Source organism: Myiozetetes cayanensis, unplaced genomic scaffold (assembly GCF_022539395.1).
Source record: "Myiozetetes cayanensis isolate MyiCay16 unplaced genomic scaffold, myiCay2020 scf6-25, whole genome shotgun sequence".
Classification (NCBI taxonomy): domain Eukaryota; kingdom Metazoa; phylum Chordata; class Aves; order Passeriformes; family Tyrannidae; genus Myiozetetes; species Myiozetetes cayanensis.
In genome coordinates this window covers 3,369,363-3,395,025 of record NW_026087853.1, presented here as the reverse complement: position 1 = coordinate 3,395,025, position 25,663 = coordinate 3,369,363, and the positions used below count along the sequence as shown (strand labels likewise).

General features: G+C 39.4%; 1 protein-coding gene across 3 annotated transcripts in view; it reads right to left on the bottom strand.

The window, feature by feature from the left end:
• Positions 1-6,430: 6,430 nt before the first annotated feature.
• Positions 6,431-25,663, bottom strand: part of PPM1A (protein phosphatase, Mg2+/Mn2+ dependent 1A) — a 34,988-nt gene continuing 15,755 nt past the window's right edge. The window contains exons 3-6 of one of the 3 annotated variants that reach the window (XM_050336265.1): positions 24,283-24,400; positions 19,165-19,273; positions 16,892-16,949; positions 6,431-14,475 (exon numbers count right to left, since the gene is read on the bottom strand). In XM_050336265.1, the coding sequence (XP_050192222.1) occupies positions 14,431-14,475; positions 16,892-16,949; positions 19,165-19,273; positions 24,283-24,400 (330 nt within the window). In that variant the 3' untranslated portion in view covers positions 6,431-14,430. Of the gene's footprint in view, positions 14,476-16,187; positions 16,950-19,164; positions 19,274-24,282; positions 24,401-25,663 lie in introns of those variants that run through there. The other 2 variants (XM_050336267.1, XM_050336264.1) reach the window with 2 other exon arrangements.

Here is a 25,663-nt window from a genome sequence, read left to right as displayed (position 1 = left end):
CTAATACAGTTTTCAAAAGCACTTTTGCAATTAGAGATTGTGCTCCTAAATGAGACTGGAACATAGGAGTGGATTTGCTTGGGTAATGTCTTGAGACTTTTTATGTCTGTTTTTGACGGCAGTGACTCCATTTAAACACAGAGGGTATTTGATATTTATACAGGACTAAGCTGGTTTGCCAAACTATATTAAAAAAAGTAGTTATCCTATTTTCATACTTTGATCAAATATTAACTATAAGCATGCAGTATGTGCAAATATTAATCTAGCTAATTAACATTTAACGTAGAGATATAACACTTATCTTCTGCTGTTCTAAGGTTCTTTTCACTGCAAATTTTCCTTACACTTGAGTTTTGTGAACTTCTTTTGTTTCCAAACTTCTGCCATGAGGAGTACTGGGTCAGTATCTTCTATTTGTCTGTCTGTGCAGCACCAGCCAAATGCATGGGCAGATGTGGATAAACATTTTAACTCATGCAGGTATCAAATTAAACCAAAACATTCTGATCTGAGTGTAATGAAGAAGAAAGTTCTCCTGAAGGCTCACTTAATTGGCTGAGGCCAAGGATCTACACAAAACAATGCCTGTATTTCTGTACCTTGCAATGAATTAGGGAACATGACTCAAAATTTATATTTTATCTACGTCTTAGAGACTCACGGTCTGGTCTTGTGGCTTTATAAAGTCTTGTGGCTTTATAAATATTTTTTTGTGAAATGTTCTGCCAGAACAGGTCCAAACATCACACAAAGGCCCCATCAGGGCTGTACTTCGGGGCAATAACACCAAAGGTTGGGCTGTGGAAAGCCAAAAGCTGATGCCTCATGTAGATTTCTAGGCGTTAATTAAAAAATCAAATCAAATCACCTCAACCCCCCTCCTCCAGACGCTTGCCAGGGACAACAAAGCATGGCAGATCCACCTCAGGATGCCGGGAGAGAGGGGGAAAAAGAATCAGGTCAAAGCACACAATATACAAATCCTTGGGATGCCGTAGGGCACAGTATGCAACGACCTCAGACTGTTTTGAAAATCGATTACAGAAGGCCTTCAGCTGAATGGAGTCAATGACCCTGTATCTGCATGGCAAAGGAAAACAGCCACATCTTCTCTGAGCTCGTACACACGAGGATTCCCGGCCCAAGATCCTCGTGGTGGCAAGGACAGAAACAGGTCCCTCCCAGCTGCTCCTCTTCAGACCAGGGGAGGAAAAGATTGGCTTTCTTTATACGTAAAGATTTGACTTCCACGAGATCAAAACAGATGAACCCCAGTTTTCCTCCTCCCCTTCGGAAAAACATCACCAGCTGTGCCAGGGGTCAGGATGTAATAGACAAAGAACGTGTGTAATTCAGGAACTACAACTGCCTGATGAAATATATGTCAAAAGAGACAGCTGGCCTGCAGGCTTGGGCTGCCCTGCGCCTTTGTCTTAAGGTTTTCTCTAGCTGCAAGTACAGGAGAACTGGGACTGCTGAAAGGGGGTGAGTTTTAGCTGGTATATCCAATTGCCAGCGTCTCCTTTTTTTTGCACTTAAGGATTTTTAACTCCTGTGCAGTTATAGCTGTCATGTTCAGATGGGGAAGGCTGTAACCAACACACAAGAATGATGGGGGTTTGGTCCCAGGGAGCAGAGCATGCAGGCACAGGAGAGAACCATTGAGATTTGGGTAGCAAAGAAGTGGCAACACTAATACTCGTGATGCTCCCAGCAGACGTAGGAAATTGAGTCTTGCTGTGTTACTCCTGGGAGAGACTCTGCTTCTGAGAGCTGTTTTCTGAGGAGAACTAAGTACAGCTTTTGGTGCAGTGACATGCATTGAGTCTGCTCACTCCATCAGTGCTTAAAGCACAGAAGGCAATGCTAACCATATAGAAACATTTTTAAGCTGATAAAGATGAAGGAATTGTATCAGTAATAGTGTGGCCAGCATGGACCATCCCCCTGTGCTGGGCACTGGTGAGGCCACACCTCAAATCCTGGAGTCAGTTTTGGGGCCCCTCACTCCAAGAAGAACATTGAGGGGCTGGAGCGTGTGCAGAGAAGGGAACAGAGCTGGGGAAGGGTCTGGAGCACAGATCTCATGAGGAGCAGCTGAGGGAGCTGGGGGCGCTCAGCCTGGAGAAAAGGAGGCTCTGGAGGGACCTTCTCGCTCTCTGCAACTCCCTGACAGGAGGGTGGAGCCAGGGGAGGGTTGGGCTCTTCTCCCAGGTAACAAGTGACAGATCAAGAGGAAATGGCCTCAGGTTGCACCAGGAGATGTTTAGATTGGATATTAGGGAAAATTTTTTCATGTCAAGCACTGGCATAGCCTGTCCAGGGAAGTGGTGGAGTCACCAACTCAGGGGGTATTTAAAGAAGTGTAGATACGGCTCTCAGGGACATGGGTTAGTGGTGGGGGAATGGTTGGACTTGATGATCTTGGAGGTCTTTTCCAGCATAAATGAGTCGATGATTCAGTGAATTGGGAACCCAGTTGGAGACCACTGCTTCCACAAAACTTGTAAATGGGAGCACAGGGATTGCATCACTTAAAAACATACACTCTTGAAACACTGAGAACACGATACAGCAGCACCAGTCCACTAGACTAAGCACATTTTCCAGGAAATGATGCAAATAACTTTTGAAGTCAAGCAACACTGAAATTAAAAAAAAAAAATCAAAAAAGGGTCAGAAGTAGCTCCATTAATTTTCTTTGCCTCAGCTAACGCAGACTGTATGACTGTGTCTTCTGTTGTTTCTCTTTCTTCTTTCAGAAAAAAAACCCCCACAGCAACAGCAGAGGAAATGAATTGCGAGTTCCCTGCCACAAGAACATATGAAGGGGCTTACTCTGAAGCACGCAAGGAGCTCCCTGGCTTCAGCTGGGACTGGATGTTCAGCACATGCTGCAGGGCTCTGCCAACGTGGGATCTACCGAGTGGAAGTGGGACAGAACGTCTGTCTATGCACGGCCAGAAAAGCTGAGCCGAGGTGTTCGCACCACAGCGGGAATTCGCTGCCTGTAGGAAGCGTTCAGCTTTTTGGCAGGGCACACAAGAGCCTCAAACCCCGCTAGAGGGTTTAGCCTGGAGAGAAAGAGGCTCAGGGAGGACCTTACCACTCTCTACAACGCCCTGGAAGGAGGTTGTAGCTGGGTAGGGCAGCGTAGAATACAAGTGTGTTAATATTCCTAATTAACATAGAGAATCTACAGAGAAGATGCAAGAGGGAGTAAAACAATTCCCAATACTCCGAGGATTTTCAGACTTCTACGGAACACTCCAGCAGCTTCAGACCCAAAAGAGATGGATAAGGAAGAAAAATCAAAGGGATTGGGTGTGTGGGAGAGGTGGCACAAGGAATGTGCTCTGCTGCTTGTAAAGCAAGAGCGAGGCTCAGGGCAAGACCCAACTGATCTCTGTGTACAGGGAATACAGAATCGGGCTAAAGGTTGTAGTTTACCTAGAAACCAGGTGATAAGGTGAGGACAGCCCCTTATCAAATTTTAATATGAAAGCTTTGTATTAGGTATTAGATAAGGGAAGCTGCGCTGTGGCCTGGAGCAGGTTTATTCTAGCACTGAACTCACTGAGGTTTTCAAATGCAGGTACTGAGACCCTCAGCTTAACATCTGAAACAGGGCAAGGTTCAGCCTATTAGGCAGGCACCTATCAATGTTTCCTAACAGAACAACAAAGTTTTCAATACTGAAACCCCTGTAAGCTTTAAAAGTGTAAAAGCACCAAGTTAATATACTTCCGTAATTAAATATTTTAATATTTAAATTATTAAATATTAAATTATTTCAACTCATGCAGTACATTTAATTGATATTTTCACTGAAAGCCTTCTGCTTTTTTTTTTCTCCCTGAAACTGAATTGTGACATCCCACCAGTCTCCAGTTCATTACTGGGAGTCAACAACAGCCACCTGGGGGATGACTTCACTTACTTTCCTATTTTAGTTCCATATAGTCTTCTAAGACAGCTGAAGGTGAGCATTAAAATCCCCCAAACACACAAAACATTGCAACAACAGCAAAGAAAAAGATCCAAAAGCACTCTGGGGTGTGCACTTCAGGATACTTATAGCAGGAAGTAAAACACTTTCAGGATTAAGACTGATTTAAGTTGATGGTGTCACTTCACATTCTTCAGGTAACAGACTGCTGTATCCATGACAGGAGTGAGCACCACAAAAATAAACTACTTTTCTAAAGAAATATTTCAAAAGATTTCTTGCATTTTGGAGAAGATAATTTGGATAAGCAGGAAATTAAGGGGTGGGGGGAAAGGACAGGTTTGTCCAAATATCCTAATCCTCCTGTCCTGATCTTAGTCTAGGGACTCCACAGGTTATTTTAAAAACAGACCAGAAAATCTTTTGTTTCCTTAAAAGCCTTTTTAAATTATTTTGTATTGCATGCCTGTAATGGACCCTGAATTATTTTGTTACCTTCTGATAGTTTATGGGACAGGATTGATATTTCAGAGGAAGGTGACTGTTCCCACAGAGTTACATTTGGTGTTCATGAGCCAGCAGCAAACTCTGACCTCCTATTTCAGAGTGAAGGGGAAGAGCCAGGATGCAGCTTCAGCAAGATGATGCTTCCTAAAGACACTCAGCAGGACACTGGACAGTGTCACAAACACTTCTACTGAAGTAAAGGCAAGAAAACTCATAGAGCTAATTGTATTGACTTCATATGTGCTTTACTGAACAAATAAACTCCCCGTTTCAAATGTCTGCTCAGCAAACCCTTAATTCAGGACAAGTCGAAGTGGCAGGTCACAAAGTTTTCAGTCCTGCTTAATAAGATTAAAAACCTCTAGCAAATATCTTCTTTAAGTGGAGCACGCATCCCAGAAAAAGTTCCTAATTGGGAAGAGAAAATAAATCTCTCCCACAGCTGTGGCTGCTCAGTAGGACCTTTGAGAGGCTGCAGGGAGTTTTAAACTCTCCCACTTCCAGTAAAAACAACGGAAAGCTTGCACGAAAATTGGTGAGTGCAAATTAACTTCATCAATGTATGAGTTCTTGTTATATTGATGAACTTCCAGTCCTGCAAGCTCACAAATGAGAGCCAAGCACCAAGTTCACTCAATTCCCAGAGCCTCTCCTGTGTATGTGTATTTGCAGGGATAATTGTCATAGTTATTTCTGTCATAAAATCATCAAAGTTGGAAAAGACCTCTTAAGACCATCAAGTCAAACCTTCAGGAACTGTAAACAATTCTTCTTGCAACTCTGCCAAATTCACCTTTGTTCCTTCAGAACATATTGGAATAATCTCTCACATTCTTAAAAATTGCTGAAAACTAAAAGTGAAATGAGTTAAATGATTTAACTGGGATTCAGGGTTCTGCTTCTTTTAAAATAACTCACATAAATGCAGGCTGATTAAATTCAGCCACAATGAACATCTGCAGTTAGCTTAGTGTTTCTATCTTAACTGCTCTGATGACATTCAAATTTATTATCATGTCAAGATTAAAAAATTATTAAATGAATCAGAAATGCAATTCAGAGGTGTATTATTCTTTGGCTTCGGGGAAAAATACATTAAAATGTAAATTTGCAGTGGGATGGGATAAAACATTCTTTTAATAAATGCTCAGCTAGAAAGGGATATACTTTGTCTCCCGTGTTTGCTCCATTAATGTGAACCAAGGCTAATAGTCAATCCTATCATAGTCATTCCAGTTTTTTACTCCACAGAAAATATTCCTTTATTTTGCTGGACAATTCAGTAGTTCTGATTTTTAATCCTGATAGGGATAGGCCTGAATCTTTAAGATCTTTTAAAAGACAAGTTGGCTCCAGGTCGCAGGTGACAGAATCCCCTCCTGGCCCCTCCCCAGGTTTAATTTATTTAGTCCATGCCAGAATCCTTCCAGCTCTCTGCTGTCTATAAAGATTTCCATGGGAGACAATTGTGAGCCTCACTGGCTGATACAGGCTCATTTTCTCTCCAAATCATATAGGCTAAAACCAGTATAAATATTTATTTTAGCCTTCAGAATCCTTAAATTCTTAGAAATTACATTACAAAGGTCTAGCTTATATTTTATAGTACTGAATCTGAATCAGGGCAGAAGTTACAAACATATTTTGCTCCTGTGTGACGTGGTTTTCCAGAAGTTGGGCATCCTAATCAATCCCTAGTTCTCTGGAAAACCCCAGACCAGGTGGGGAACGCCAGGGCTGAAGCCAAGCACACGCTGCTTTATGTTGGAATTTCAACATGTAAGGGGAAAAAAAAGTGAAAATGGGGACTTTTATTATTGTGACTAAGAGTGATCAAAACAGGCCCTCGACATTCTGTTTTAATCTAACTCCCTTGAACCAGAAAATAGAAGGAGGCCTGGTAAGTTTGTAAACCAGGGACCATAAATGTGGGAATGGTTGGTAGCATTGCACTCAAATACACACACACGATGTCATTGCCTGTTTTATTTAGTGGAATCACTTTTGTAGATTAGAAATATTTCCAATTCCCGTTTACTCCAATGCAAGCCTCCACCATCGACAGGCGAAACGCAGTTTGTTCGACTGATTCCAAACCAAAAAAACAAATAATAAAGAAAAAGAAGAAGAAGAAAAGAAAAAAGTACAATCTCAAAAGTTAAGTTAGAAACTAAGTTCACACATTTTCTTTGGGACCAGGAATCTGTACATAGTACAAAATATACATTTATTGAACTTTCTGTAAACACACAGTTTGAATTGTGTAAAACTGTAAATAGTGGGTGAACTACGTGGAGAATAATTTATTATATATTGTTATACATTCTACTTAAGGAAAATAGTTATGCTCTTGTATATTACTCTGTTAAATTTATAAATTCCATAATGAAGCTGTGTAATCTGCAAACATGCTTTTCAAGCTTAAATCTCTCCATTCGTAACACACATTTATACAGGTCATCAATGAAAAAAGTTACACTTTCCACAAAATAGATATAAAGAGGTCATGAATTTTCTAAAAAGACAGGCACAGCATGTCACTACAAACGAGACTCTTTATGATACGATGTGGAGTCAATTCTGTGAGAAGACAGGTGAAAACTCTCTAATTCAGCATGTTTGTACATGGTCTTAGTAACAAGACAGATGCTAGAAACCAAAATGTCTGCTTATAAAGATTTATAAAATAAGAAGGTCCTGGAACTCAAATCTCACACTTTTCAGACATCCAGCACTCCCTGGCTTAGAAGAACCTTGGCTTTTGTCTCATACTAACTCTTCATCACAAGTAATTTAGTTTTCTGAGCACTGAACTACCCGCCACCATTGGCCAAGAACATTTGCATAATTCAGCACTTACTCCAAAAACTAGATTCCTGGCACCAAAGAGTTAGATCTGGTTCTTAAATACAACTTAACTCCTGGCACCCAAGGTCATTGCAAATCACACCATCAGCAATAACAGGCTGGGAAGTCCCAACTCCCAGCACCCAAAGGCTGCAGGGCATTAACCCACAGAATGTGGGGTAACAGGTACTGCAGCATCTCCTGTACTGGGGATCTGGTGTGTAATGCCCACTTCCCAATTTCAGAGGCTGGAAATTTCCAACTGCAGCAGACTTGTCAGTCTGGCATCACTCAGCAATGATAAAAGGTTCCTCTGTCAGCATTGTTAAAGATCCTTTCATAGAATGGTTCATAGAATGGTCTGGGTTGGAAGGGACCTTAAAGATCATCCAGTTCCAACCTTTCAGTAGGTCCACCACTGGACATGGAAATAATGCCATGCAAATTCAGCACATTTATTCCTACATTTTTAGGGTCTCGTTGTTCTTCCATCCCAGGTAACTAATTTTGGGTTTCATCCTTTTACTTATTTACAGCTAAAAGCATTTTGTCAAACCTCCTAAACTGTGCTCTTCTGAGGTGTTAAAAGAAACAAAAAATCTTAGATGCTTAAAGACTAAATGAAATTATCTCCAAATAATCTAACATTTTGCTTTAACATCACCGTCTTCTTCCCTTTGGCTCCGAAAAGCTTTTTCAAAACCTAAACTGGATAAAGATTACATTTGTTTTTTATTCCTAGAGAAGTGGGACACTTAAGGCTCCAACAACCCATGTGCAAACTTTGTATGTTGTGAGCAAAGCTCCATCAATGTCAGCAAAATGTAAAGCTCAGTTCGTGCCTGATTTTCCCAAGCCTATTTTAGTCTAATTTTCCCCTGCAGTGTGAACAGAGACATTGTGCCTCCAATCTCAAATCCCCCAAAAAATGAAACTGGCCACCCAGTATTTGCACTGCTCAGAATGGGTGGAATTCACTTATACAGGTGAAAATAAACTCTGGACCTTAATCTACAGGAACTGATAGAAGAGCATAATGTTTTATGACCCAACATGTTCCCTCCTTTGTCTTTAAAGTTATTTCTAAAACTATACAACAATGACATCTCCTTCAACTCTGGAGGCCTCCTCACAACACTCACGGAGAGTACTGTCCAATTTGGCTGTAAAACTCCTGTGCTCCCACCAGCTCTTCACAGCCAACAGCCAGTGGAAGCAAAAAGGGATTTCAGCTGTGGCTCGATGTTCTGGAGCACGCTGAGAAGTGCAGATCTCGTGTTCCTGAAGGAAAATGGCACTACCTGACACAGCAGCACCCACCCCTGCAAACAAGTGGCTGCTTACACAGCAGTAAGGACCATTGGGTTTATTCTTCCTATTCTGGGGGAAAAAAAAAAAGAACAAAGCAGATCCCTAGTGATACTTTAAAAAGCATTTGGGCAGGAGTCAGTACAAGCTACATGTAAAAATCTGGCTAGGCATAAACCAACACACAGTCTAGAAATCTGACCTGTCATCCCACCTCCATGGAAGTTCTGACACTTTCAGAAGAGAATGATTAATTCTGTAAAAGGCGTTTTTAAAGTTAAGCCCACTTTCTCAACTTCTGTGGTGGCAAAAGTTAGGGGTTTTGTGGTCACTGCACTTAAAGCAAGCCTCTCCCAAAACCCTTTCCTAGGACATCATTATCACTCCTGTTCCCTCAGCTTGGAAGCAAAGAAGGGTCTATATGAGGGGGGGAAAAAAAAAAGATCTGGTTTACTGCTACTCAAAAGGAACATCAAATAAAAACACAGATGAAGCAAGGAATATACATAAAGCCTAAGTCGTTACAGGTCAACAACTGACACAATCAGGAGATTAAAGCTCAGGACATTTTTTTCACGTATTAAGTGAAGTATTGTGAAATAAGTGAAATAGTAGAAATATTTGTCATTTTTCTGGAAACAAGTTTTTAGGGGGAGAGAATGTAAACTCAACTTCCAGCACATCTGTTTTTTGGGTTTTTTTTCTACTTGGATGCATTTAGTGGTCCATAAGAATAAATACAAGCTTCAAGTTTCCCTACAGCTTCCTGAACTCCTGTGAACACGTGCCACGGCCCAGGTGACTGCTCCTCGTTTATAAAGCAATGTTACTAAGCAAAATAAGGCTACAGTGTTTCAAGATGGGCACACTCGGGTCTGCAGAGACCTGCAGACGGTGCAAGCACCCCACAGAAAGAGCTCACCAAAAGATTAGACTCTCTGTTCAGTATTTCAGACAGGTCAGTCTAAATTATTTAGCCTCAGAGTGGTACTTCTAAATTTTGCTCCTTTTTTAACAGTTTATGGCAGGAATCACATTCATTTTATGTGCTACAGAATCCTAGAAATTCATGTCTGGAGCCTTTTTTTTACCACGTCAAGAGTTAAAAACCCTCTCCAGTCAAACAGAGTTCACACCCTGAGCTGGTCTATAAAGGCTCAGGTGTGATCACAGATAGTGGTAGGAACAAGGAGCCACACTCGTTATCTAGGAGACATTATTCTTCACGTCTTCTGAATCTTGGCACAGAGTAACAATTCATTTTCTACAGAAGAATGTCAGGTACAGCTCTGTAGCTCTACAGGTTTGCTGTTTCTGAACCTATGCAAGGTACATCAGGTTTGTGTTAAATACTGTCTTTGCCGAAGGACGAGGAAAAGGGCACTCTTTTCCTAAAGGTTTGCCCCTTTCAGACACGGCCAAGTTTAAATATCAAGGAATTCAAATACACCAAGTTATTTGTGCATAAAAGCAATTCAAGAAGGTGCAGGTAGAGATGAAGGTGAACATCTCAGCATGATGAAATCCTGATGTACACTGAAATAAGGTAACCTGTAACAACCATATCATTAACCTAATTGTGGCAGCCGTGCTGTCTCTCCCACAGGACAGAGCCACACACCCCTAGAGAACACAAACACAAGGTCTGTCAGCACGGAACTCACACACAAGACATTCAGGCCAAAGTTTGACGATTCCAGTTTTAAGAAAAAGAATGTTTACCAAAGCTAAATGTCTCTCTTAAGTACAGAGCGGGGAAAGACCTGCAAAGGCTTCGATACTCCCTACAGAGGCCATCATTTATCTGGGTGTGGCTTCCCAAACCGTGGCAGGACGGGTGGTGCGAACATTCCTTGCTCCCAGTCCTGTCTCCCCACTCTCCATCGTGCCCTAGCACCAGCACCCCACAGCTGGATTATCAACTTACCCAGCTGAAGAGGACAGGGCTTTTCTTTGTCCTAACTCCGTGCCCACATAAAGGCAAGTACTGGCACAAAAAAAAGGCAGTAGGGACAAACTTGGAGCAACATTTGACATAAGTTTATCATGAAACCATATCCTTAGTTCATAAATTACTAGAAATGGAATGCAATAGGAAGTCCATCCTATCCCACTGTATCAAAATAAGATGGGATTCTTATGAGGGAATCAACTGAAGTGAAAACTGTTCCCTAGTTTTGTTAAGTTTCCTATTCTTGAGCTGAGCAAAATGGCTCAGACCTATACTGAGTTGAGACAGCACCAGCTTCGCAATAAATAATGGACATTAAAGTCAGTTCATTACAAGGAAATGTTAAAAAGATCAGCTTTGGCACCTGCACGACCTCTCAAGGTAAGTGCTACCATTGCTCATCGGCTGCTCAGTATTCAGCAGGCACCTCGCTAGCACAACACAGCCAAGGATTAGTGCAGCTCAGTGACAGGCAGATGGAATTTCTCTCTCCGATTCTGAGTTTTGCTCAAGGTTTAACTGAATGATGGCTGTGCCTCAAGGTCTTGGTGGTGGTGCTGCTCCCAGGCCAGGTGAGAGCAAGCCCAGCTGAAAAGCTCTCAAAGCTTTATAACTCAATGGGACCTGCTGATTTCTGCCCCACCAGGGACTCTGTTGATAAAAGGGATTTACAAAGCCTTGCAAATCTAGGACCCTGATCAATGTCATGGCATTCAGTTCATCCAACATTCGTTTAAAACACATTTTAGAAGCTTCTGTCTTGAACATATTTCAATGCTGAATTAGTGAGAATTATTTGAAACAGTTGTCTATAAAGCAGTACAGGTATTCTCCCAGAACGATCAGTGAAACATTTAATCTGACTACAACAAAACTCACAGAAACTGAAGCCAGTGAAGCTGTCAAATGTAGAAGGAAAACAAAGTTGCATGGCATACGAAGCAAAGTAGCTTTACAAATGTCATTTCCTTTTAAAAACAAGCAAATTGGGACCATCCTATTTGAACATGTATTTAAAAATACATCTTTTAACATCACACAATTTTCATTTCCATCATACAGGAATCTTTTTCCAAGAGGGAAATAAATAGCACACAATACTTCAAAATAAAAATTGCTGCCTTGCCCCTGAGGTGCTAATGTTTTTAGCATTTAAAAAAAAGTTTCTGGTGCAAGAAGGAGATGCACAAAGGTGCAAAAGTGCCGTGTTTTTTTTTTTTTTTCCTTTTCAGAGCAGTGAAAAGTACAGCTTGCCTCTTCTCTAGGATGCTTTATATACCCAACTCGTATACTCTGTAATCAAAATCTGTATCTAAAATGGCAGTGTTTATGCATACATAAGAATTCAGTGCTCTGACCTCACCGAAACGCTGAACGTAGGCGGGAGAGAGAAAGGCCTGAAACGGGCTTTCTTCCACTACCCTCAAACCTACTCACATCGCCTGTAGCAACAGCAGAATTATCTCCTTTCTAACCTTTAGGAGACCTCGCCAGGAGAGGCTTCAAATGTCTCCTTTGTCACTGAGACAGTTTAAGTGATTGTGGTTTGAAGTAAGTATGGCTTTTCACACCACAGTTTTGCTTCCGATTCGTATAAGTTTAAAACTCAAAGGTTCCACAGTCCAGTTCAAGGTTTTGCAGTTTCCAAAACTAAACTTTAGTCTCTATGAAAAAAGGACAGAACTTTCTCTGCCTAGTCCTAAATTAAGTTTAGCTTTTCGCACTAATATGCCACGTATTATTAAATATGCTTGTTAATTAGGTGCCTGTGAAGCTATAACTTAACATTATTATAGTTGTGCACTCTACAACAAAATTAGACATTTTAAGCATTTATTCATAGGTAGGTAAGGAACTGGTTCTTTAAGCAAAAATTGCTATAAATTTATAAATACAAATAGTGCTTATGTTTTCTTCATTCATGCTTGAACAGATTACAAACTGAATACAATGAAGTTACGTTTAAGCACCCCACATAGACAAGAGGGATAAAAGAAAAGTTTGCTGGTATATACTATACTTAGTTCCAAGACACTGTAAGTTACTTTTTTCACTGTTCAGTGTTCCCTAACTCTGCATTAGTTTTAAGGCTATATATACAAATATGTATATGTCAAAGTTAGGGAAAGACAAATATAGCAAAATGCATTGTACTACGTTTTCCTATCAAAAAGTAATTATACACCAAGTTTTGATTCTGTCTAACTGCAGTAAAATGTTACAATCTACTTGTTTTACTGATTTTCCTTTTGGGGAATCTGCCTACTAAATGAGTAAACTACATATTAAATACAATATTCTCAACCAAAAAGACAATACAAGGTGCACAAAACAGCAGTTTTGCAAACACGACTGACTTGAAAACTTAATTTTCGTATGCTCAATGGGAGAAAGCTAAGCTTAAATCAAATTAGTTTATTACCTTATAAAATTTTAAATTAGAATTTTAAACAACGAACAGTTAAATATTGTCAACATGCTATACCTCAAATCACAAGTACTGTTTAACCACTAGTCTCTCATTCTAAGTAAGTGGGTCAATTAAAAACACACACCATAAAATGTTAAAGATTGTCAGGCTTTGACAAATGTATTTTTATCAAACAGTAGGCAAATTCAAACCAATGCACATCTTCAGTAGGGAGGAGGGGGGAAAAAAAAACCACAAACAAAACACCACCAAAAAAGCCTGAAAAAACCCACACTTGTAAAAAATAGGGTAACGGATTAATCCCACATCATCCTCTAGCATATGGCTATGTCTTGGGCAATAATCAAAATCCTTCCCATTTTAAAAATGGGCTACCAATTAATAAAAATATTCTTCCACAAGTAAAATATCATTTACAATGGCACTGACATTTTAAAAGGCAGGAAAAAAGGAATTACACATTTATGGGTAAATGTCTTGTTTGTTAAATCAAGCTTTATTGATAAAATGGAATTCAGAGTATTTTACTTGGAACAGCAGCAGACCCAGCCAATCAGGATTGTAAAAATGCTGCAGACTCCTACTGCACGTAGAAAGCTGCCTGTTCGTGCTCAGTGATTAGCAGTTTCAGGTGAGGGTTAATGGACAAAGAGGTGCGAGGAATCACGGCATTCTGATCCCAAGATTGGTATGAACAGGATACCATTAACAGGGCGTGATTGAACTCCCACTGAACTCAAAAATCACAAATCCCTTCGACTCCACGTGAGAGCAGGAGTGCATCCAAGACAATGATATACATTTGTTGAAGAATGTGCACTACTTTTAAGTTATTTTTTCCCATTGCCAAGCAAAATTCACACACTGTAATTTCTGGTACGTTGCCCACGAGTTCAGCTTTCATATAAACCAAAACGTTATCTTTACAGTTTTGTGCACCTCCTGAGCACCTAGCTGGCTAGGCTGCTGCTCCTTGCAATCCAAAACCACAACATGAATTTAAAAGGGATATATATTGTTGCATCACACAAGCCAAAACATTTCTTCTAACCTTTATAGTGATTTAAAGCGGTTCATAATTAAATATGAGCATTTTGTACAAAGACAATTGCACTTTACAAAAACAAAATCATACAACATAAATTGCTGGAGTCTGATTTACAACATGAATTATGGTTTGAAATCACGTTTACAGAAGTCTGTTTTACAAAAAAGATCAGTTCCTGGGCTAGGTGTCGTACTGCTGTAGTCACTCTCACCAACACATCATATTCCCTTCTTTAATTAAGGTTGAGGATGGATGTTAAGAAGGGTCACTGAGGTTGGGCTGCACTTTCATTTGCAGGATGAAACGTGAACTCCACAGCTAGATGAGCAGTTTTACCACATATCATCAGTTGAGGCAGAGTCCTTAAAGAAAAAAGAAGGAACCCTTTAAAGTCTGGAGTGCCCATTGTTGCAGCTTCTGGATAATCCAGACTGAAAAGGGTGAAGACTTAAATCATTTCATGAGTCTTGTTTTCTCTCCCCTTTCAGAAAGAGCATTTAAGAAGTATCTAAAATCCATATATTCTTAATAAATGAAGCATTGGAACCAAGACATTTAAAAATCTGACCAAGTGTTGTATCAAGCCTCAAAATAATATCCCAGGAACATTACTAAGAAGCATTTCCAGGGTAGTTAGAAGTCATACAAAATGGATACACTCAGTAAACAGGTGTGACAAAAGAGCAGGATGTGCCTCGTGACGTGTTACCACCACTGTCATCTTTTGTGTTCTCACCTCTCTCACTGCAGAGGAGCATAGAGACTTAACTGACACTCTGCTAGAACTCAGAGCTATTTCAGCACTTAAAATTTAAGGTTAGAGATGTGTAGCTTGGACAACCGCAGGAAACCCTAATTTTGGATAGTAATAAAACCACAAGGGGAAAAAATTAATGTATATAACCAAAACAACAACAAAAAGGAAGTAGAGCCATGTCATGCTCCAAATCATAACCATATGGCCACCCACCCAACACCTGTGTGTCATCGGAGAACCACAGAATGTTAAGGAGTTGGAATGGACCTTAAAGATCACCTGGTCCCAACCCACCCTGCCACAGACAGGGACACCTCCCACTAGACCAGATTGCTCAGGGCCTTATCCAGCCTGGCTTTGAACACTGGCAGGGCTGGGGCATCCACTACCTCCCCGGACAACCTGTTCCAGGGTCTCTAAAATTTGGTCCATTTAGGCCCACGGGCAAGAGTGAATTCTGTGTAACTACCGCAACCCTGGAAAATGTTTAACCAATCCCTGGTTTAACCAACGTTTAACTTTACTAGGTGTTTTTTTAATCCAGTTGCCTTTGTGTCACGTTCCTTTTCCCTTGCTCAGACTGCTCTATATTCAGCTTTCTCTCCCTGCCCCCTCAGGGGGTGTACACAGGTTAACCACGACTGACTGGGACCACAGCTCTGTAGCTGAAGCAACAGCTAAATCAGCAGCCCAGGCATCAAACTGCTCCTGTGCAACCACCTTTGGTTTGGTTGTTTCAGCATTATCTGCTCCCCTTTCCTTAAGTAATTAAGGGCCCACCATGGCCTTTAACAACAGCGTATCCTGGTGCTTCCACAGCTACACTTCCCTGTCATTATTAAGACTGCAGGAGGCAGAAATATTACTCGTCTTTAAAGCACTGCCTTACTGCTCCTTGGAGAGAAAAGAGGCTAATTAAGTCTTTAGCAATGCCATACATGATAATTTCTTAGCACTGAAGTTCTGCACCCTTCACTCAAACTCGCACACAGAATCCATTACAAACCATAGAGAGGGAACAGTTGGCACGGAGGTGTAGTAAAAACAACACAAACCGAAATTACCCTTTGCAAAAGTACCACCTCCAGTTTTTCCTTCGAGACCAGAAGTAGCAAAGGAGAACAATTATATGAAAGACCAAAATGGTTGTTTCATGTGCAAGGATGAGGAATAAAAGCAGTATGAGTAAAAACGCACGAGCTGCTTGCCAACTATTCCATATGCAAATTTCGGTATCCAAGTCACGAACATCATCACAACGTTTGTGTACTGTACATTTGTAGGACAGCAACACGGTACAGAATGTATTTTGAAGGCAAAGCATCCTCTCTCAGCCACTACTTAGGAATTTTTATGCTAAAAATAGAACAAGGACAGACGAATCAATGAATGCCCAACTCTTTATTGTCTGGATGCATCTCGCTTACGTCACATTTAAGCAATTTTTGCTGACAGGTAAAGGATCAGTTTAACTAATTCATGACATACAGCACTTCTGGTGACCAGAACGTTGTTTCTGGTGATCAAATTGCAACTGGGATCACAGTTCACATCGTAGAGGTTTTCTGTTTGTGGGGTTTTCCCCCCACTGACAGTAGCTTTATGTCACTCTCATCACTGACATAGAAGAACCCAAACTGTTTTCTCGCTGTAAGATACTTTATGCTTAAGAATAGAAGTGTTTATGCAGTCCACTTGGTAAGCTAATATATTCTTAAAGCTGATAATTACACATCTGTTTAACCCTTTAAGTATAGCCCTTATCTTCTTAGATGTTTGGGGGAAAATGTTGCCCATAAAGAGGGGAAAAATCCCCATGACTCTCTCGACCATTTGGCAGCATTTGGAAACCCAGGCAGGACTGAAATAACGAAGTTCCAGAGGACAAATGAGTCAAACACACTGGAGTTTTGAGACTATGATCAGCAGAAGGCAGCAGAAAACCACCACGAAACACAGTCCCAAGAGCACAACATTGCTATTTCTCCCCTGGGGAAGGGGTCTTTAACAGAAACTAGCAATGTTCCTTTACGAAGCAGCTAAAATAACTGGGGTGGGGGTAAAGGTAATGTAAGAGAAAGGATACTCACAGCATCATCATTCCTGTAGGGGTTCAGTCTGTTATAAACGGCTTCAATCACACTCCGTCTAGAGCAAAAAACAGAAACCCCACAAGATTTTAACATTGTGTCCCTCTTTTTCTCTAAAGGCAAATTCCCTAAGTACAGTTTTAATTTAAAATGTAAACTTTAAAAGGCTGTAAATTCACAGAATACTCTTCTACAATGATAGGTCCAATACTCTTCAGCGACTTTTCTCCAAAATTAAACTGCAAATAGCAGCTTTGTGTATTCTATCTTCAGACTGAAGCAAATTTTGTCTGGTAAAACATATTAAAAAATTATTTCAATCATCTTGACAGTTTCCTCCTTTTAAAAAATCCCATGCTTAGCATACTTAAGAGCTTGAAATTAACCTTCATCCCTGGGATTCTTGGCTTTTCTAATACTGATAGAAAATTGATAAGGAATAGGTGGATAAATATTAATAGAAAATTTGCAACCAGCATGTAAATGAGTAACATGACTTTTATTTATTGAACACAGGGTGAAAAGGTTTTCTTGAAAACTGGTAGTAAAAAAACAAAGAAAAAAATAATCCAATGTGAAGCTGAAGGAAGAGGAAGCCTTTGCCTTTCCCAGTGTATAAGGAAACAACTTTGGAGGGAGAGCAGGAAGGAAAACAGGGAGTAAAAAACAAGAATTATAAGCTGGACTTTAAAAGCAACTTTCGTCCAAATTCCCTTCTGCAAATCCAAGTATGACGACGTAGCAGGAGACTGAAACTGTGATACAAAACAAACTTCAAAGAACCACCTTTAAACTGCTGATGAATGCATGCAGAGCAATCACAAAGGAGTGCATGAGAAGAAAAAAAAGCAGATGACAGGCTTTGTAATCATCCCATAACACTGAAAAGTCAGGAACTACCATGAATAAACATCACAGTGAATGCAGTGAATGATTATAGGAAGAGGAGGCTGGATTTAAAGCAATAAAATAAAGCAATTACACACAAAGTACGTTGCATGTATGAACTGGAAAGTTTCCCTTATCTCTCAAGAAATAGGTATCTTTGATTCTAAATAAAGGCAGGTTTCTTGGAAAGCATTATATTCCTTCCAAATTGGCAACGGTGCTTTAAGTTACACAAACACCCAATCAAATCCACATTTCTATCAGTCCCTATTCAAACCAGCATCACTAAGACACAAAATCCCACAGAAGTCTGTCACTTCAGCATTTCTTCACAACCATGATGCTACCACTAACCAAAGGAGATGCAGAAAGATCCATCTGCATGCTGTATTTCATGAGTAACTGACTGATACTTTGAGACTACAGCAACACATCCCAAATAGACGCTATTTTACCTTAAACTGCCATCTCTTTTTTCCAAGTCAAACAGTTCATAGAAGAACAATTTTGTTTTGTAGAAGCCATCTTTACAGTTACTTTATAATTATTCAATTTATTCATTTATCATTTATTCAATTACATGCCTGAAGTCTTCACATTTTGGTGTTAACAATATAAAAATCATACTCTGAAAGGTTAAAAATAAGTCTGTACCAAATGTGCCCAATTCACTTTAACACAGCACAGGCTCGTGAACAATCTTTTGAACCAAAAAGCACTTGGTTCAAAGGGTGCAAACAAGCTAAGGACATTGCTTCCTGAAAGACTGAACATTTGAGAAGCCACAGAGCATCACCACTGAACTCTTCAAGGACAAAGCCAGCCTATAGAAAGCTGTAAACTTAACTTCCCACTTTTTTTTGGATAGACTTCTATCTTGCTTTCAGATTTGTCACAAGCAGAGAGAAACAAAAGCAAATTTTTAAGCAATTACAACATGGCTTTAGCTACAGACAAGAAAAGAAAGCTGCCAAGCAAAACATCTTATGCATATCACTCCTTGTCAAAGTGCAGCAGTACATATCAAAGTAATTACTAAATTCAGTGCATTATTTTTGCATGTTCAAATGTAACCTCCCCCCAGAAACCCCAGTTAATTACCAAAGAAAAACACTCAGGCCACCCTTAAAAAACCCTCATTGCTTCCCAAAACTACAGTTTGACATTTAATTTTCGCAGTGATTCATAGTTAACTCCGTTCTTATGCCTGTTCTTTTCACTCAGAACAACTGAGTAATAAAAATTAGAGAACAGATCATCACCTTTTGTCCTGTACCCTTGTTCCCTCCCTTCCCCCTCTCCCTCCACCCCCCACTTTTAAGAGTGGCCTTGCAGTTAAGTTGGGATTTAAATCAAAAACCACATGTACACTGATGTGAACTCACTTGCTTGCCAACTCCCCCCCGGGCGGGAGGTTTGGGATGCTCTCAGTTGCTAACGTACGCATCACGTGGACTAAGTCTGGCACTCCTTCACCCTGCTTCTTTATGATCTCTGGGAATCAGAAGTACTTTTTTTGTAAGTGCAGTCCAAATTTAACTTTAAAAGATTGAAACACTCAGTTTTATAAGAAGGCAGCTTAACATTAAAAAATAATAGTAATTAAAAAAAAAAAAAAAAAGAAATGACAGACCGTAACTCAACATGGTAATTGTTAACTTTGGTTCCCTAAGGAAAAGAACCTGTAACAGATTTGACAATGATACACTGCTGTTATTAACATGCACACTGGTTTGGGAAATACACAGCTACCTAGTAACAGTGGGGAAAAAAACCCTCTTTAATGGCTTTCCTGCTATACACTAGATAGAAGATGTAATATCTCCCCAACAAAATGCCCAGGGCATGAGGCAGATATTAACATCAGCTTTATGGCTGCAACACAACATAAAATATTATTGCCATCACAGAAAGCATAATATTTTCAAGAAATAAAACGTTAGTCATATTAAAAATAACCCCCCATGGCTGTATGTGTATCAGCAAATCCTTGTACCTCACTGCATCACATCAATATGTAAATTTTAGGAATTATTACATACAAATTAATAGCCAGGGACACCACATCTAATTGACAGTTCCGTCCTCAGCTCAGGGGATATTTAAATATTGAGCAGATACTTAAAAGCTGATCCATTCTAGCTTCTGGGTGAAGAGAATCTGTACTATAGCCACAGTCTCGTTTGCCAAGAAATTAATTCTTTAACTTTCTACTTTATTCTTTTTTTTTTTTTTTTGGAGGGGGGGGGTGTTTGCTTTATTTCTTTTTTCCTCAAGCCATAAGCACACAATTTTATTTGAATTGATTTCAGACCACACCACCCCTGAAGAGCTGCTCTTTAAACAGGAGTTTTAGGAAACTTAAAGAACAAGCAAGAAATGCACCTCCTCGGTTTCTCTGTAAACAGGAGCTCTCAGAAATTGCAAAATACATGAATTATTAAGACCTGGTGCTGTTGATCTTCAAGTGAATACTGCAACATGCATACAATAGTGTGTACATATGTGCACATCTATGCATGACACATAGGTACAGGCACACTATTCTTCATGTAATAAAGCATTTACACAGTTGGAAAGTAGTTGGAATTCACTCAGTACCGCTTCTGAAAAATACTCTAGTGTTCAGTTTTTGCCCTAAATAATTCCAGAAGAACATACCAAGTTTCCATTTTATAATTTGTGAGATAAAGCACATTGAAATCCTTTAAAACCAACATGTATCCAGTCCCTTTTAGTTAAGAAATAATTAAAACCAACAGTTGTGAATTACTTTTTGTTTGTGTAATAGTTTTTCAGGGCTGTGTGTGTTTATAAAAATTATCAGCTCTATTCTACAGTCAGGCTGTGTAAATTATTTGCAAGGTATAGTGGAAACACTGTCTAGTCCTCAACCAGCATCAGACTTTGCAGCACAAAGCTTTTAAGCTGTTTACTTCAAAACCTACAATTTAAATACATGACACCACACACCAGAGACCCCTCAAAAATTTGCCATTTCCTGTAAATCTAAAGCCAAAATTTGTTTTACCCTCTAACGTTTAGTAAATAAGTAATCTAAGACTCTTAAATCTGAATAAGAAGCCAAGATCTCAGATTTGGTTTGCCAAGTTCCTTTATTGTGCAATTTTGAACATCTAGTATATGCTACATTGTGCTAGTGCTAAAGTTCTGCTGTACAAAAATAAGGAATTTATAGTTGACCTATGCTACACAGTTTCACAACCTGTAACTGCAGTACATTTAACATACAGTCTCCACTAAATGAATACATTTATACTTTGATAAAACTATAGATACAGACTGAATGAACACTGAAGACACAACAAATGGAGTCGGTCTGCTAGCTGTGTTTAATTTATTGGAATTATCTTGTTTCAATACACCTTCAACCCTCCCACCAGTCTTTAATTTACTTTTAAACCTTCTACACATTTTCATGGCATCAAGTGCTGGAAAAATGTACTTGAAACCCTAAAATAAAGGATTCAAAAATGGGAATTCCACACAAAGTTTAAGAAAAAGCCAGAGCTTTGTTTTTGTGAAAATAAGGGAAGGAACATGTAACAGCTAGCTTAAAATTATTTATCTCTATATAGGTATAAATATTATAAGGATTATCTATTACGGAATGGTTTTATGTTAAAAAAAAAAAAGAGATAACAGAAAAAAAGCTTAGACAAGTTTCTTTTTAGAGTCAACACATCAATAACACATATTAGTGCAAATAATAGCAACACATTTTGGAACGACTGATTACTTCTACCATGAAGTTCACAGGATATTTTAGGGGTAACATTGATTTATTGCAAGTAATGGCACAAGGATGCTTCTCCACACTTGCTGCTTCTTCCATTATTTATTGCAGCTATGAATCTGGACCACAAACACATCAGAAGTAGTAGAAGGAGAGTGCTAAGTGACATGGTAAATTAGAAAACTTCCTATGCTTTCTAAAATCTGAATTGTCTCTCCTTATTCAAGATGACCATCAGTACTAAGCCCTATTCAGTCTTAAAATTTGCACTACTTTTTAACAGTATAAGGGTATATTCTGGGCTGAGGGAATAGAAATACAACCAGAAAAAGATGCACATTAGTAAGCATCGACTCCCATTACTTGTTGGACTTCACTGAGTACTGAAGTGCATAAAAACAGATAATATGCATTTTGACCAACTTTCCATTTTAAGAAATTTTAACTTTAAATTGCTATTACAGATCAGTAAGATCATTCTAAAAGTACTCTTTATATTTTCTAGTTGCTTCAGCCAAAAATTAGGCTTTTAAAGTTAAGCACTGCTATTCTTATAGTATTCTAAGATAAGAGCAAGGTTATTCATTGTAGTGTATAAAGTTTCAGATGCTGTAGCAGTCCTACCTTACTACTCAATAAGGCATTATCCATTTCCTTCAGAAACAACTTAACTGCACAGGAATTAAGTTAAACGTAACCAAATTAATCAAATCCTGTTCTTGAAGTTCTGTTTTAGTTCAGCCTTTCAACTTCCCTCATGAGTAAGACCTAAAAGGCCAAACTCTGCCCACAGCTGATACAAATCGCTGCTGGGGTGAGTAGTGTTTACTACGTATTTATTTATTAATTTAAATAATATCTTTGTGCAACTATAGGCAAAAGATTGAGGAGAACTCTCAAAAAGAAGCAAAACCCTTGAGGGCAAGTACAATATATTTCCTCAAGGTGTTCAGACATCATTCCATTAAATTAGTATTAAAGTGCTTTACTAACTACATACAGAATCCTTCTGCCTCTATGCAATTATCACACTTTGCTCATTCCTGAAATTTTGTATTTGTATAACTGTGAAGTACCAGCAGCCAAACTCATTGTATGTACCATAACCACGTGCAGGTCCAGTGTTTAGGTTCCTCCTTTGTAAAATGAAGCAGCTGTACAAAAATGCCAGCCTTCCTCACTGTAATACTCCTGGGGTACAATGAGGCCACCTGAAGATGCAGCCTTGACTAGAACATATTTCCATATTCTAGGTCATGGGTTTGTCTGAACTCAGACAAAATATCTAAGATAAGAAGGCAACACTTGCCCAAATTAGGAGTGTTACCACGCTGTAAATTAATGTGTGAATGTACAGCACACTTGTTCTCCACCAAATCCGTGGGTGGGCACACACACACAGAGCAAGCTCTCCAAATGCCTGGTGCAAACCTGCTCCCTGCTTGGCAAGGCACGAAGCCATCTGACACTTCCCTCACGCAGCGTGACCGTGCGCTCGTACTCCCGCCACGCTGTCAGGGAGATTCACACCATCGCTCTCTGTGCACCAACTTCTCCTCTCAGGCAAGTGTTAAGATTAAAGCACAGAAATGTCTGCCTGGACATTTGTTGAGGGGCAGAACAGATGCAGTTTGCCAAGACCTTGTGAATGAGGCCTTTGAGAAACGTGGTACTTTCTGAAGGAGCACCTACACAGGTTGTAAGTGGTTTAAAATTGCACATTAATTTGTCTGAACCCACAATTCCCACGTAGGCAAGTTCTCTGTGAGATTTCTGAAGCTGCACTGTGTTATCTTCATGCAAGTTAAGGAGGGGAAAAGTGCATAATATACTCCTATAACTTACTAATAATCACTGCTACCATAGTTGTGAAGAAGTCTGCCTGTTGTGCCCTGTGTGCTATTAAGGATTCTTGGGAGTACACACACAAAACTAGACTTGTAACATGTAGGTCTAGAGGAGTCCACTGCAAAAATAGACTTAACCTATGCAAATAATGCATACAGCGTGTCTTATGTTTCAGAAACACACTCCAAGCTGTGGTTGGTTTTAAATACCAAAAGGCACTATAAATGCAGTTTTAACCAGAAATCCTTTAAATCAAATTGATTTCAAGTATCATTTTATGTGATCCGAAAAGCCCAAGATTGGCAGTTTCAGTTTATAGAACTCCAGAAGTACAATTTAAAAGAAAAATTTTGAAGTTGCTATCAGAGTAAGATGAGTTCCCAGCTCGTTTGTCATGAATGCTTAAAGATCAGCTTTCAAATAAGTAAATATATTAGCTTAAAGATTACAGTAATCAAGTTGTAACTCTACTATAACTGGTAATAAAATATTACAGCTAACTGATTTGTACTTAATTATATGGAAAAATGGCACTCAAATTACCATCTTCATAGACACTTTGCAAGATATTTTGATTATTACATTTAACTCCATGTAACAGGAACCAGGATTCACTGGTCTGTAGTTAGTGCTGTCAACAGACTCAGGAAGAACTCTGGGCACAAATGCATTCTCTGCCATCCTGAATAGTTTTCTGGGTTATAGGCTGCTGCACTTTCATAGCAGAGCTTTTTCAGGACATGTATGAGTGCCTTTTTCAGACGTACACAGGATGGCCAATGGCACTTGAAGGTCTATTAAGAAGCCTGTATGTGTTAAGGGTTTAGTTGTTGGAAGGGGAAGGGGGCCAGGGATCTGTTTAGAAACAAAGTTACTTATTTTTTTTTAAATGATCCACCTTCTACTCTGCTTTCCAGGTACTTGTCCAACTCTGCCTCTCTTTTCACCGCCTCTGGCGATACCTTTGGTGCATTCGGAAAACAGATCAATATCACACTCATGTTGTCTCGACTTCCCTGGTGGAAAAGAAAAAATTATTTGAGAAATGTATACACACACCAGGTTAAATACACATCAAAGCATTTTACACATAGAAATTCACAAATCATACGGTATTAGAATCCAACTTTTACTACTATGGATTAATATTATCCTTAGCAATTAATTTCCCCTTACAGAATTCCATGCCCGTTCATTCGGTACAACTGTTAAGTCACTTCGTTCTTTTCTCTTTTGTGGTCTGAAGACTACATGGAGCCAATTATAGACAGCCCACGGTCTTCTAAAAACTGGCATCAGTCATGAGTGATGTGTAATTACAAAGTTGTGTTCCATCTTATTTCAAGTACTATCCAATTGTTGGGGAAAACAGCTGAATATTACATGAGTGAACAGAACCATTACTGCTTAAAAGCACTAGGCAGGAAAGTGCTGAATTAAGACAGTGCTTCCACCTAAAATCACAACTATTAGGTTCCACCCTCTCTTTTCTTTTGAAACAAGTAAAGTTACAAGTGAGAGAATTTGTTGGAAGACTGGCAGGGAGGTGCCCGGGTCTCTACAAAAACATTCTTTGAAATGGAAACATTTAAAACCCAACCAAACAGAACCCCAATACTTGAATATGTTAAAATACAACCACATTCTGCTTATGCAAAGTAAATTGTTTAGTTTACTTTCAATACCCCTGTGCTCTGGTCTACAAAACATGCATCCATACGTTAACTTTTAATGATAACTAAATCCACTGATGTCAGCAAAATCAAGAACAAGCCAGTGTTCAGAACAAGAGTGTCTGGGGGTATGGGGAGGTGCTGACAGCTGGCTCCTGCAAAGCTTACAGCATCCACAAGCCACTGTTCCTTTCCTGGAATTTGTTTTCAGGATTATCAAACAAAAATTGCAAACAAAAACATAAGCATTATCAATCTGCCAAAGTGTTGGAAAGCAATTACATTCTTCCAAACAGGAAACAATGACCCTGTTAGCCATGTGGCAAAAGCAGAGATGCTGTCTTGTCTCTTTAGAATCAAAAGCATTGGTTTTTTACATTCTGACTTCTAGCTTGCATTCGGAAATTAAGTATCAAGCTATGAAACTCAGTGTTTGGAACCTCTTCTGCAACCGCATCACCCTGCAACTTATAAATACAAAGTAAAAGTTATTGCTGACAAAATCACACAGACGTGTTAAACCAAAAGGTCCCATCTTCTACTTGAGCTGGTTTCAGAGCTGTATCACACAACACTGAATAAGAAATACAGTAATTAAACCAAAAT